We start from the raw sequence: 13,189 nt of genomic DNA, 5'->3' as shown, positions 1-13,189 counted from the left end.
GATAGGTCTGTCCACAATAGAGTGAGAATGTGATTTGTAAATTGAGAGTTGGGCATTAGTAGTGAGTGGGCCGCATCGCAGCAGCATCAGCAGGGAGTAGGCGCTCAGTAACTATCGATTGAGATGTACCAGTACCATCACGTTAAGCAGCGTGAGACGCGGGAACGAGGCTCAGAGGCACACGCACAGGGACGATGGTTTTCAGAAGAAAGTGTGAGGCTATATAAGTAAGCAAGTAATGAAGAAATACACAGACAGATGTCCGTTTTCGAATCATAAAAATGTACAGATGCATGGTTTGGGTCGATAAATTGATCCATATTTGTTTATGGGTTAGGCCACGTAGTAGTATTGTGCCAAATTATTGTAATTAATCGTACACCATCCAACAAGATTATCCCGTTTACAAAGATGTGATTTGTATCGATCAAATTCTCATGAATTTGCTTTGCTCAAGCTGCTTTAAGCTTCATCATGTAGTGAACTTGGAAATCAAGTGGGTTTCATCACTGTCTATGCTCTTTTAGTCCATATGTTGGGATTCATACTTTGCTTGCTTGAACAAATGCTGCTGGAATATATTGGTTCAGAAGGCCCATAGGCAGATGGACCAAAATTATGTGTATTTGGTCGTAAAAAAGACTTGTTTAATTTTATGTATTATTAATAGCTTATAATGCATGTCATTGCTACCTATATCATTCATGAATGGAACTGGCCAATTACCTTTTTGAAAGGAAGAATTGACACTCAGTGAGGTTTTGCTGAGTATAAACATGGCATTATCATAATTTATTGTTTTGCTATTGGCCGATTTGAGAAACCATTGCAATATATTGAAAGAAAAATGCAGTTAAAAAGAAACATTGGTACCTATGAGCAATCATTAATTCCTGACTTAAAATCAAATATGGGAAATGGTTAAAATTGAGATATGAACCACTAGATGTATGGCTTTTACGCAACTGAATATCTAATGACTAATGTATTTCAAAGCAGGTGGTTTGCTAATTCCCATTATAGTATTTTGCAGTTGTGTTAATTATTTTACATATTCAATTCAAAATAACTCTGTGGTTGGCATACCGATCTCCAGGATACTAAATAAATGTGGTCGAACAAAATAACAAAGATGCATTACATGCTTCATCTGATGATTGATTTTACCACATACTGTTTAATACATTCATGCCCTTTGCTTTTCTAACGAAAACTTGTATCCTCCATTGAGACCATGAATATATATGTTTTTATTATTTTAGATATTTTAATGATCCCAGACAAGCGATAATAAAGTCGACTTATATGGCTGGGACATGTTAGACGAAGAGAAGGAAACCGCGTTGGAAGAAGAAGTAAGAAAGGTGACAACATGGAAGTTCCAGGGTGGAGACTGTGATGCAGGGCCTAGAAAGAGGTCGTTTTAAGTGGTGATAACGATGATTTGATGGAACTGTGGCGGCGTGGACGTAGAGATGGCCCAGGACAGAGAGAGATGAGTGGAGAGAGAGAACGAGGAAGGCAGACCCCACACAAGCGATCAAAATCCATAAAATACGAAGTTGTATTCAACCAAACTATGATTTCTCGTAACATTTTCTGGGTAATGCTGGTGTTTCATGAAGTTAATTACTTTTCCCTCTATTTCCATTTTCTTACAAAACACAATGGGCCACAATGAAGTCCAAATCCCACAGAAGCTTGCCAAACTCAAAAATAATGTTTGACAGTACAGCAATTAGGCACACAATTCCATTTTTTATTAATTCGGTTACAAAATTTTATTTTATTACATTGATTTGGGGTGAGGTGTGGTACAGTAGTTTGTGCACTGCACCGAGTTTATAATTCTTGCTATGACTAACATCAGTGGCAAGTGGTATTTGATCCAGTACTGGTGCTTCAACTCTTGAACAACCCAAAGTGTGGTGGAGTTATGGCCTGACAATGACCAACAAGGCATTGGGAGTCCTCCAGCCAGCAGTGGATATATGAATATGGCTTTAATGAAGAAAATACGAAGATTTTCAGATTTTTTGGTTCTCTTAACTTTGCAAGTGAAATAATATATGCCCTGGAAATGGAAAGGCGGTGGAAATACATTTGAAGTTTGGAGAAGTCAAGTAACCAAGGTAGCTGATAAAGCCTCTTTATCATGGGATCGCAACATTTGACTTTCCAGGCCCCTGTTCTCTGTGATGAATAATTTAGTCATCGTCTTCGTCTGGTCGATGACATTGTGATATTTTAGCCGAATCTTCATCCGTGGCTTTCATTTACAGTAGTAATTATCATAGTCTGTTGACGTAAGCAGTCACAAATGTAGTGCACTATTGGTTATTAAAGGTTGATGTGAGGGTCTTCCTCCAAGCACTGCTGCTGTCTCTAATGATGGTCCTAAATTACTTTGGTCTGCATCTTCGATCGACTAGTTAATTTCACAAGTCATGATTTTTCTCTGGTAGGCAATCGAAGACATCGTCACGCGTGATGAATTTCATCGACTTGTGACCACCGTTGATGGACAACAACAACAACAAAAACACCCCACTTACCGTAGTTGACGGTTATAGTTGTAAATAATTTCCATCACGGAATTAGCACTGCGATTGAGCGTGGAGTACGTACTTCTGGAGTACACGTTCCACAGTAGCTTTCTCCTGCTTGGCCTGCAGGATCTGCAGGGACACCCTGGAGAGGAAGCCTTCAAAATTGTTCAGAAGCTCCGGCTCATCTCTTCGTAAGCGGGTCCACAAGGCGCGCACCTCATCCTGCCTGCAACATCGGGCACATTCAAGAGAAGGACGTGGCACATTAAAACCAGTATATTTTCGCAGCTGCTTGTAATCCAAGTGTGGATTTCCGGGTCAGGCTGCTCGCCGAGCATTTCTTCTCTCGAGCTATTGCCATGACTACTGCGCCCATCGATTCAACTGCAGCCTAACCCACAAAATAACACTGGGATGAATGTAGGCATGTGAGCTTGTTCAGACAATGAATGTACAATGTTTAGCACTAGCTTTATTCATGAGCGTAATACGAAGGAAAGTGTTATTTAGTTGAATGAAACCCACGTAAAACAAAGTGGGGTGCATATTCGATGGGAAATGTATCTAATCTATAAAACATGGATGCTTTGTCAAAGCACGTAAAATAAATGTATGAAAAAAATGAACAGATTTTTTTCCATTCATGAATTCTTCAAATAAAAAAGGTATTATTTTATAAATTACATCAGTGTGATAAACTTAAATGCTCATGCCTGATTATGTTTTTCTATTTAAAATGCATTTGTGTAGAGTGTCATCATGATGTAGCAATGTTTGAGACGACCACTTACAAATATAGAGAGAGGCTGTGTTATATTAAGAAGATACTTTCCGGCTTGCCTTTTTTACGGAGCACTAATGGATCCTGATTACAATATTGTCCTATTCAGGTGGAATTGGATCATAATGCGCAACAGATGTGCTGGCACAGAGTGCCCAGTGCCACAGGGGATCCAGGTCTCCCAACTCCGCTCATTATCATGAGGCCAAAGCAGCACCAAAGACCAGACAGAGTCTCATCTATCAGAGTCCAATTAACCAATCTAATTACAATAATGAATAATTTACAGCCTTTTTTCAATCCAATGCTGGATGAAGGCCTCCGCATGCCGTGTCAGTCGTAGGGGTCGTTTGACCATATGCCGCCATTCTGTTCAGTCCAAGTTAGTGAAAGGGGCACCTCACTGCTGGTTCAAATATCACTTGCCATTGATGTTTTCCGTGGCCAGGAATTGAACTCAAGTTTGCCAGGTTCATGGCGCAATACCACTGTGCCAACATGTCTCACAATTAACCAGTCTACCAAGATTTAATTAACCAATCCACCAAAGTCTAATTAACCCTCAAATAAGTTCAAATGAACCAAGTAGATTTAATTATTCCATGAGCCTATGGTGTTCCGCAGTTCAACATAGATTTCTGAAAGGGTATATTGTGGGGAAAGAAAGCCAAACATTATAATAACTAATACGATATTTATACATTCGCCTGAGTTAGATTGCTGCCACAAAACCAAAGAAATATGGTCAGTTTGTGAGGTATGCACTCGAATGTAAACGTCTGTTGGATGCCGGGCTAACAACTGAAGCCTGCGAGACAAGCGGCTTCAAGCCTGGGCAGCTGCTCCATTCCTGACAACGCGTGGCGCCTCGTAGATGACTCCAAACCACTGTTAACATCAGCACCTATGCGTGCTGTGGCAGGGGAGCAATCAAGAGTTGAGGGTGCCTTACCAAAGAAGCGTTCTCGGGGGTTTTTGGTTACATTACAGATAGGATCCCAGAATTAATGTTTGAATATTGGGTTAGGCCATGTAATGATCAGGACCAAATCTGTAAAAAAACACTCAACATATTCATCAATAACACTGCCTTGAAAGGAAAAATATATATTTGGTGACATTTCAGGCAATGTCATTGTTGAGGGTTTATGTTATAGTTGTGCTCATGCGACACTGTCAATGCACCATCACCAAATAATGGATTTAATTTTGACCAAATCTTTGTCATTAAGATCCTCCACCACCCGACACAAAGAAATGAATTGTCACGTGTACAAGGATATATTATTGTTTCAGCTCACCGGTAAATTGAAGAACAATCCTCACAACCAAATGTAGGAATGAGATACTATCTCATTGTATCTAAATGCTACATGCCATCATGAAGATTGTTCTTCAAATTGCCCGATCTCAAAACATCAATCACGAATCATAATATTGTATGTGAAAACTCAAACGTGTTATTAAACCTGAATTTCGACCCCACGTCACTGAGTATAAGGTGAATTCTACTGCACTCTAGTTCGATCAAATCCACAGAACTACTGGCTGCTGACTGTATTTGCCTACTATCTGTGCGCTAATGTGTATATAAAGGCTCTGTCATGGGCATAATCAGCAATTATGTTGAGGTCGGGGAAGCGTAGACCCAAACTACCATGTGCCTCTTAGCCACATATATAAATTCCAGGGGTGTCAAAACACCTTCGACAGCCACAATAGCTGCACCCCTGACCTATAGACAGCACTGAAGGTAGTAAGATCCTTGTCTGGCCCAAGTGCCCAAATGTAGAGTCTCATACGAATTAATTAATGTGTTTAATGAGACACCAGTAAATAGATCAAGTTACTTGTGAAATATTGGAGGCAGCATTCCACGTTTGCCCCTACATATGAAAAAAGGGGCATGTGTGTCATAAGTCATGACTCACCAGAGGACCTGGGAAAGAAAGAGGCATTATATACAAATATAACCTCGGATAGGCCAGCAGATGTGCTCCTATTGAGCGGGAGAGAACACACTCTGAACCTCAGCTTTTGGCCATCTTGGTGAATTAAATTGATGCTTTTATGTGCTTTTATGTCTCCTATCTGCACTTGAAAATGCCGCAGTCTCTCTGCTTTGCTTTCATATGTAGATGTCATACCATTCAGGGTCACACATCATGCATGCCTTCCCAATTTTCCATCACGCATGCACGTCACCACAATGAATGCACCCTGCTCCAACGTGTTTATTTTAACAGGCACCTTTATCCCAAATAATTAAATACATTTATTGTCGCCACTGGCCCTAACGTGCACTGCCACTGAAACATTGTTCCAGCGCGGATTAAATTATTGCCCAGCCACTCCTGTGGTTGGTTATATTAAGACATGCAAAAATACTAGGATTCGCACAATTAAATAACATGCTGCAATCACACGTTGCTATTTTATTAATCAAATCGGTGACTGTCGAATTTCTGTGTATTATCAACCATAATCAGATGTGAAACATTTAAAATATGTGGTAATTAAAGGAGATATTTCAAAATGTGATTAATTATGATGTACATTTAGAATGGTTTTCATTAAAAAAAAACACTTATCCACGTATATTATGGAAATCTGTGACGGCTTATTTCAATGAGTTTTGCTATAGTTCATAGAGGACTTTTTTTCCCTCCAATTGAACCTGTTATTTATTGTGTTATAGTTAAGATGCTTAACGTATTGCACTCTGCAAATTGCCCATGGATAGGGTACACGGCTCACAAACAAAAGGTTGCGAGTTGCAATCCCAGTCAGGGGAAGATAACGCTTTAGTTGGCGAGAGGTCAAAGACAAGAATTAATTTCTGGACAACTCCCCAGTCGTCTTTTTATGCGATTACTTGACCTGAGTCATGACCAATTACATTTACACGGTTGTCTCTGAAGTGTAACGATGTCGTTCAGTGTGAGCGTATTTACAAGTTCTAGAAATAATTGTGACGTTTTAATATTGAGGTTCAAGATTTTAAACTCCACATAGTCTTGTACTCTCAATTCAATGAACGGTTGCGGGACAGGGCTGCCTTTGAAGGCAGCTGCTTATGCAATCCGTCCTTCACTTTCCACCAATGCATGGGAAACCGTGCAGATGCATTCGTCCACAGCTATCGTCATTAAAATAATCAACTGGAAATGTTTTTTCTTCACTTTTGTTAAAGAATGCAAACTGGGTTGCAATAATGCACATCAGTGTGCGTCAACATCGGTTAAGCGATGGGCATATGTACAAAGTGAACTCTGATTAATTTAGTTTTAATCATGCACATGCTTGACTTAAAGCTTTCGTGACTGCAGGAATTCATATTCTTGGGTCTTTCGGTACAAGCCACGTAGATAGGTTCAAATAAATGTTTTGGATATTTTTGTTATTTTCTTTGAACCTATCTACGTGACTTTACCGAAAGACCCAAGAATATGCACATACTACGCTTATGTTCCTATGTGCATGAGTGTAGCATGATTGGCATAGGCCCTCGTGCAAAGAATAAACTTGGGACCCCTTGTCCAATATCCCCTCTTTTCGTGGGTGCTTGGGCTCTCCTGGCCCATTTACACGGGTCCAGTTGCACTGACTACACACTCGATAGTTAGCCAAGCCATGTGCGTGCATGTGTGTGCGCACGTGTGTGAGGGAATAGGTGCTCGCTAACAGCACTTGTCCCAATAGTCTGTCTGAGGCAATACGGGGAATCTCTGTCTTCGCCTGGAGGTTTTCCATGGAGCCGACACAAAGGGGGTGTTGTTGTACTTGTGCAGGCGGCTGCAGTTGACTCACTCGCCAAAGACGTTGCGAGCGCCCAAGCTGTCCATGAGGCGAGAGAAATGGAGCTCATCTTCTTGGCAGAGGTCGCTCTCACTGTCGCCCCACGTCAGGATGGGAAGATGTTTTTCAGCAAATTTAGGGACCTGCTCTCCCTTAGTCACGAGGCTTTGCAGGCCCAGATACTGACCTGCGTTGAAAATAACACAGTATTATAAAAAAAAAAGAGTAACAGGTAAAGGTGCAGCCCTGAAATTGCTTGCTCATGTCACTGGCACCAGAAAGTCTTCCACAAGAGGGAGCTCTATAAAGCGACCTTTTTTATTTTTTATAGTTATGAATATTTCCACTGGTGGGATATCATGCACCTCTGACCATATTACTCGAAATTGCACATCGTTCTATCAGACCTCGGAATCTAAGCAGATTTGAGCCTGGATAGGCAGTAGAAGGCAGTGCAACAGCAACATACATTAATGTTTTGTGCTCCACCAACCTTGACCAACCTGCACTTACTAGCACGGTGAGAAATGGTCAAACAACCCGCAGAACCAACACCGTGTGGAGAGGCCATCATTTAGCAGTGGATTGACCGGTGGGCTGTACATACACGTGGGACATTGGGCAACTGAATGCAAAACGCTAACAGCAACACAACCTCGCTGTCATGTTGCCTGGCTACGTCACTGAGCAAAGTGAGGAGGCCGGTACGACACAGGCGACTCTTTGCTGCTTCTGGGGACTTTCCTGAATTTCCCAGGGCCCCCCCGCCCCCCCAAATCCACAGATTGCACCGACGTCGCGTGCCAGCCCCGAACATTCGGTTAAGTGGGCCCATGTGTGCATGGCTTACCCAGGCCATGGGTGAACTCGGCCAGGGTGAGGTATCCCTGCATGTGGCAGTCCAGCTTCTCAAAGACGTCCTCCAGCTGCTCGGGGTTCAGGGGCAGCTCGGCCTCAAGTCTCTACGAAACGCAGCGCAGCACGCAAGCAGCCGCGCGTGCAGAGTGCGGTTACCGGTACACCGCAATACGTCATTTACCGATCAACTCCAGCACTTCCTGTGAATGATTTTAAACTCGTCGAACAGAACAAGCGTGCTCACAGTCTTCAATTAAATATGGTTAACTGTATCCGTACACGCAACAGGTAAATTATTTGTGATATATACGGCAAGAGGCACGAATGTGACAATTATGATTGGTTCTCCTATCACGCCTTGCATGTCACTTGACATCACCATGCCACGTCCGTATAATGAACACAGCCTTGTTGTAGACCACCACAAAATTTGTTTAATACATTTGCCCACGCTATTTTAGACAATAGCGGAATAAAAGGACAACTGTATAGCGGCGCTGTTTATACGACACGTGGGTTACGGGTGACAGCACATCATTTGTCCGTCGTGTGTGCACGTGGATAAATGAAGATCAGAACGGCCAACGGCATGCCATGAATCTGCCAAACTGTCGCGCGAGTGGTGGAGTTTCAGTGCAGAGTGTGCTCCGTTATGTTTTGAGTGAAAGACCCAACGCAGAAGATCCCTGGTGTTCATCCTCCATAGCCCACCCTTAACCACATCCGCACAAACCATGGTAGACGCGGATATTCGATACACAAACGGAAAATTTAAAACTCTCCCATGTGCGACTGTGGTCATCCAGAACGGACTACATGTTGTTTATGCCATTTATTGTGAAAATTCCGTCACAGTTCCTATGATCACTGTTTCATTGCTTTCATGGATGTATTTTGGTGATTTCGAAAAGTGTATTAGTTTAGCCATGTTTATTTGTTGTAGTACAGAGTTAGACTGATGACCTTAATCTAAGTTGTCTTGTGGTTGTTGTTGGTTGTTTGACTTGCATCCCACTGGGATTTTTGCACACAGCGTTGGTGTACGGTGATTTTTTTTCTGCAATATGTTGCTGTCTTTTCTTGGATTTTCTGTTTGCACTTAGTCACATATTCACTTTAAGATGTTTTTTGTTCCTGTTTTAGTTTTTTGTTTGTTGCGGTTGCACCCGATTCAAGAGCCGAATGGCTCACAGGGCTATACCTAATAAATGAACTTGAACTTGAACCACACAACATATAACGACGGAATGCCCGATTCACAAATACGGAGGAGACATCACAGCGATACACACACTCTGCTGCTCCTGGCGCCGTTGTCTGGGTTTGACCACGTGAATGTGGAACTGTCATTGTTGCTCTGCATCTACATGAGCAGCCGTACGAAAGAATACGTTTGGGTATGACTGTTGATCGAAGCTACACAAAGACGCGCGGCACCGATTACCAATGCGCAGTCTACATGTTCCTCACATTGACAGCACTTTATGTGCTTTGATTCCTTAAATTAATCAAGGTTTAATGAACATTCGGAAACAATTTAATACCCACATTTTTCGACCACATGGAATGCTGATAACATGTTCTGCCTCTCTTTCAATTAAAATGACCATGTCATCAGCGAATCTGAGATGGTTAATATTTTCCCGATTTATGTTCACGCATTTTTTCTCAAATCCGATTTTCACAATTTATCTTCCAATGTTTCTGCGAAGAACTTTGGTGAAAGCACTTTGCCTTGTCTGACACCCCTTATGATGTTTTTTTGTGTTGGTTTGTAGATGTCAACTCGGTGTAGTTGTTCCATTTGAGCAAATTGTATAATATTATTTATTAATATTTTATATGTAAGCCTTGGCTTATGACAGCCGCATCAATTTGTCAAATACCTTTTCATTGTCTACAAAGACGAGGCACAATGGTATTTGGTATTCATTAGTCTTTGTCGGAATATGTTTCATAGTGTGTATGTGGTTGACGCAAGAGAAACCTTTGCTGAACCCTGCTTTCTCATGTGATTGGTATCTACATTTTTAGTTATTCCGTTTTCAGTAAGCTTTGTGCAAATTTATGTACATGCGATAAGACGACAATGGGTTTGTAATTCTTCATTTTTGTGTAAGTACTTTTTAAATACATCATCGTGACTTTTTCTAATGACATGTATAATGATAAGAGCCCAAGGAAAAGAACTAGAGGGAATCATTGGAGAACCTAAACACATTCCTGCGGAGGGAGCTGGTAGGAACGTTGGGTTGCTCGGTCAATGGCCAGGGTCAACGGCGGCGTGGTGTATTCCGCAAATATGCCCGACTGTGAGGGCGGGCGCAAGCCGGCGTGAGTAGGTTAAACATTGAGTATTATAAGGGCACCACGGGATGACCAACCCCTCCCCACCCAGCCCCACCCCTCCCACCCCCCTCCCCTCCCCACCCAGCCCCTCCCTCCCCACCCTCCCCTCTCCACCCAGCGCCTCCCTCCCCACCCAGCCCCTCCCCACCCTCCCCTCTCCACCCAGCCCCACCCAGCCCCTCCCCACCCTCCCCTCTCCACCCAGCCCCACCCCTCCCATTTTTGGATGCACGACGGACGGACACAATAATCCCCTGTGGGCTGGTGTAACCAGGAGGTTCCTACCAGTATAAGGATGCAAAGTTAGGCTCAATATGTCATAAATATGAAACAAATGTAAGTTATGTACAGCAAGCTGGCTAAACAAATGAAGACAATTATTGGAGTGACGCAACTGGAAAACTCATCAGAGTATGCGTACCAAGGATTGTTATTAAAGGCACATTGGGATCAAACTGATTAAATTAATATGTGGACGATATCACGTTAGAATGCTTTTGAGAAACTGAACTTAATAATAAAAAGCAACATACCAGCGTGCTGAAAGCAATTGTTTTTTAATAATTGAATATTACCTGCTGTGACGACGTATCGATCGGAAGGATCAACATTGACAAAGAAAATGGAACAAAAGCTGAAATGTGCGGAAAGAGGCATTGATTCGTGCATGCTTGTAATCACACCGACAGACAGAAAGAGAAACACATGGATTAGAGAACACATGCAAGTTACCGACATTGCATTGACCGTCAAGGAAAGTAAGTGGGTTTGGGCAGTACACTTGACTAGAAGGGATGATGGCTGCTGATTCAGACGAACCATCAATTGGCAGGCGAAGGAGTGAAGTCATGCGAGAGGATGTACACCCCAGAGATGGAGTGATGGAATCAGCTCCTGTGCCACATTTAGATGGATTGTTACACCGCGAGACCATCAGAGATGGTTACGGGGAGGCCTTCATCCAGGAATGGATAGATCAAGGCTCATGACGTCCATTCTGAGAACGCATTCTGCTCAACCAAAATGCATGTTGAAATCTATTAAAACACGTGTTTATTTCTAGATTTGAAGCTTTCGTGACTGCAATGATTCATACTCTTTTTTTGGTTAAGTCACGTAGGTAAAAAATCAAATAAAATCAATGAAAACTAAATTACCTAGGTGACTTTACCGAAAAAACCAAAGAGTACACGTGTTTATTTTAAAGTTTTAGATTGCAATATATAAGTAGAGGTGTTACGAGGAACAGGGAGTCGCCGAATATGTAGTTAGCATAATATAGCACATCTAAATGAACGATTTGACAAAATAAAAAAACAAGTCTCTGACTGCATTCTATAATTTCCATTAACAAAAAATAAACTCTACTTTGCCAGATTTTAAGGGCACTGATATTTAACGATCCTTATCCTAGTAGTTTCAGCTGTTCGGAAAACTCTTTAAACGTGAACGTTTGCAACACACGGTCAAGTGCAATTATCATTCACACATTAAACAATCGTTTAATAATTACAATTCGTTATCGTGACACTTTAGTTAAATATACTGACATATGCTGAGGTGTTAAGCTTTCGTGACTGCAGGGATTCATATTCTTGGTTCTTTCGGTAAAGTCACGTAGAAGGGAAATAATAAAATAATACGTGACTTTACCGAAAGAACCAATAATATTCTATGCTGAGGTGTGCCGTAACTGTAATGCATATTAAGTGCAAAACCATGGTTCACTATTTACACTGCAGTTAACTGCAACAACAGTGCTAAACACAGAATTACATTATGTGATGTCACTATGCACGGTTCAGATGTCACTGGCAACACATAGAAATTGTAAGTTGTAGTCAACAGTCCTTATATACCTTCGTGCTGTCTTACATTGCATGTGGCATTGTTTTTTTTCCAAAGCAAGGGTGAAGGAATCATCACCGTCACCACCGCTTTCCTACATTGCTCACCCACAAAGCCCCCCTCCGTACCTGCATGTCCCTTTTGGTGATGAAGCCTTTGTCCTCCTTGTCGCAGAGAAGGAAGAGCTCTCGGACCTTGTCCCTCATTTCGTCCGGCTCCAGGTTCCACAGCAGACTCGGCCGCCGATTCCACGGAGGGGTCTCGCACATGGAACCCCCCGTTGCTCTCGTTAGTGCTCTGCACGATGTACTGACAGCGCCGCCACTGCCACCACTACCGCCTCCAACAAGTCCGCCTGCCGCCACAACCGCAGCTCCTGTCACGACCCCCTCGTCTCCGGCGGCCAGGCTCGCCATCGACCAGGAATCACAGCCCACGCAACACTCGGAGAGAGGTTCAAGCGCGCACGTGTGGTGGTGGTGGGGCTTCTTCGGTGCGCTCGGGAGGCAACAGAAATCGGCGCCGTGTGAATTCGTGCACTTGGTTTCCCAGAACTTGTCGTTAGGCGCTCGCTTGTCCGCTCAATGCAAAGCATCACCTAGCAACATACGATTTAATTGGGCTGTGGGGGGGAAACATGGAAAATGAGGTTATTGTGTGAGCCTCGTCATGTTTTGAGATGCGAACAAGGGCGGAGCTGCGCCAGAGTCAAGAGCATTCCCTTCATCCACTCGCAGGTAACCCTTCAACACAATCACTTGCCGCAGTGTCACAGTGCCTTGTTCGATTCTGGTTGGAGGGAGATATAACCAAGGCACCTCGTGGTTATGTTCAATAAAAGTGTTTCATCTCCCTACTTGAGGCCACATCATGAGGACGGCTCAACCCTGTGGATTGACGCCACACACAAAATGCAAAAGTTAATGTGCACGTGGAATTTTAAAAACGACATTGGAGCCGTGCCCAATGTGGCATTGTGCATTGCCGAGTCGAGGATATTCGCGCA

General features: G+C 42.7%; 1 protein-coding gene across 1 annotated transcript in view; it reads right to left on the bottom strand.

Moving 5' to 3' along the window:
* LOC144933732 (EF-hand calcium-binding domain-containing protein 4B-like) overlaps positions 1-12,748 on the bottom strand; it is a 42,460-nt gene extending 29,712 nt beyond the window's left edge. Inside the window, exons 1-4 of the mRNA XM_078858800.1 lie at positions 12,312-12,748; positions 7,979-8,090; positions 7,141-7,315; positions 2,629-2,775 (exon numbers count right to left, since the gene is read on the bottom strand). Coding sequence (XP_078714926.1) covers positions 2,629-2,775; positions 7,141-7,315; positions 7,979-8,090; positions 12,312-12,599 — 722 coding nt within the window. The 5' untranslated portion in view covers positions 12,600-12,748. The remainder of the gene's footprint in view (positions 1-2,628; positions 2,776-7,140; positions 7,316-7,978; positions 8,091-12,311) is intronic.
* Between the last annotated feature and the right edge of the window lie 441 nt (positions 12,749-13,189).

Source organism: Lampetra fluviatilis, chromosome 8, assembly GCF_964198595.1.
Source record: "Lampetra fluviatilis chromosome 8, kcLamFluv1.1, whole genome shotgun sequence".
NCBI lineage: Eukaryota > Metazoa > Chordata > Hyperoartia > Petromyzontiformes > Petromyzontidae > Lampetra > Lampetra fluviatilis.
The sequence above is the reverse complement of the archived record's forward strand: the minus strand, read 5'-3'. Positions and strand labels throughout refer to the sequence as shown.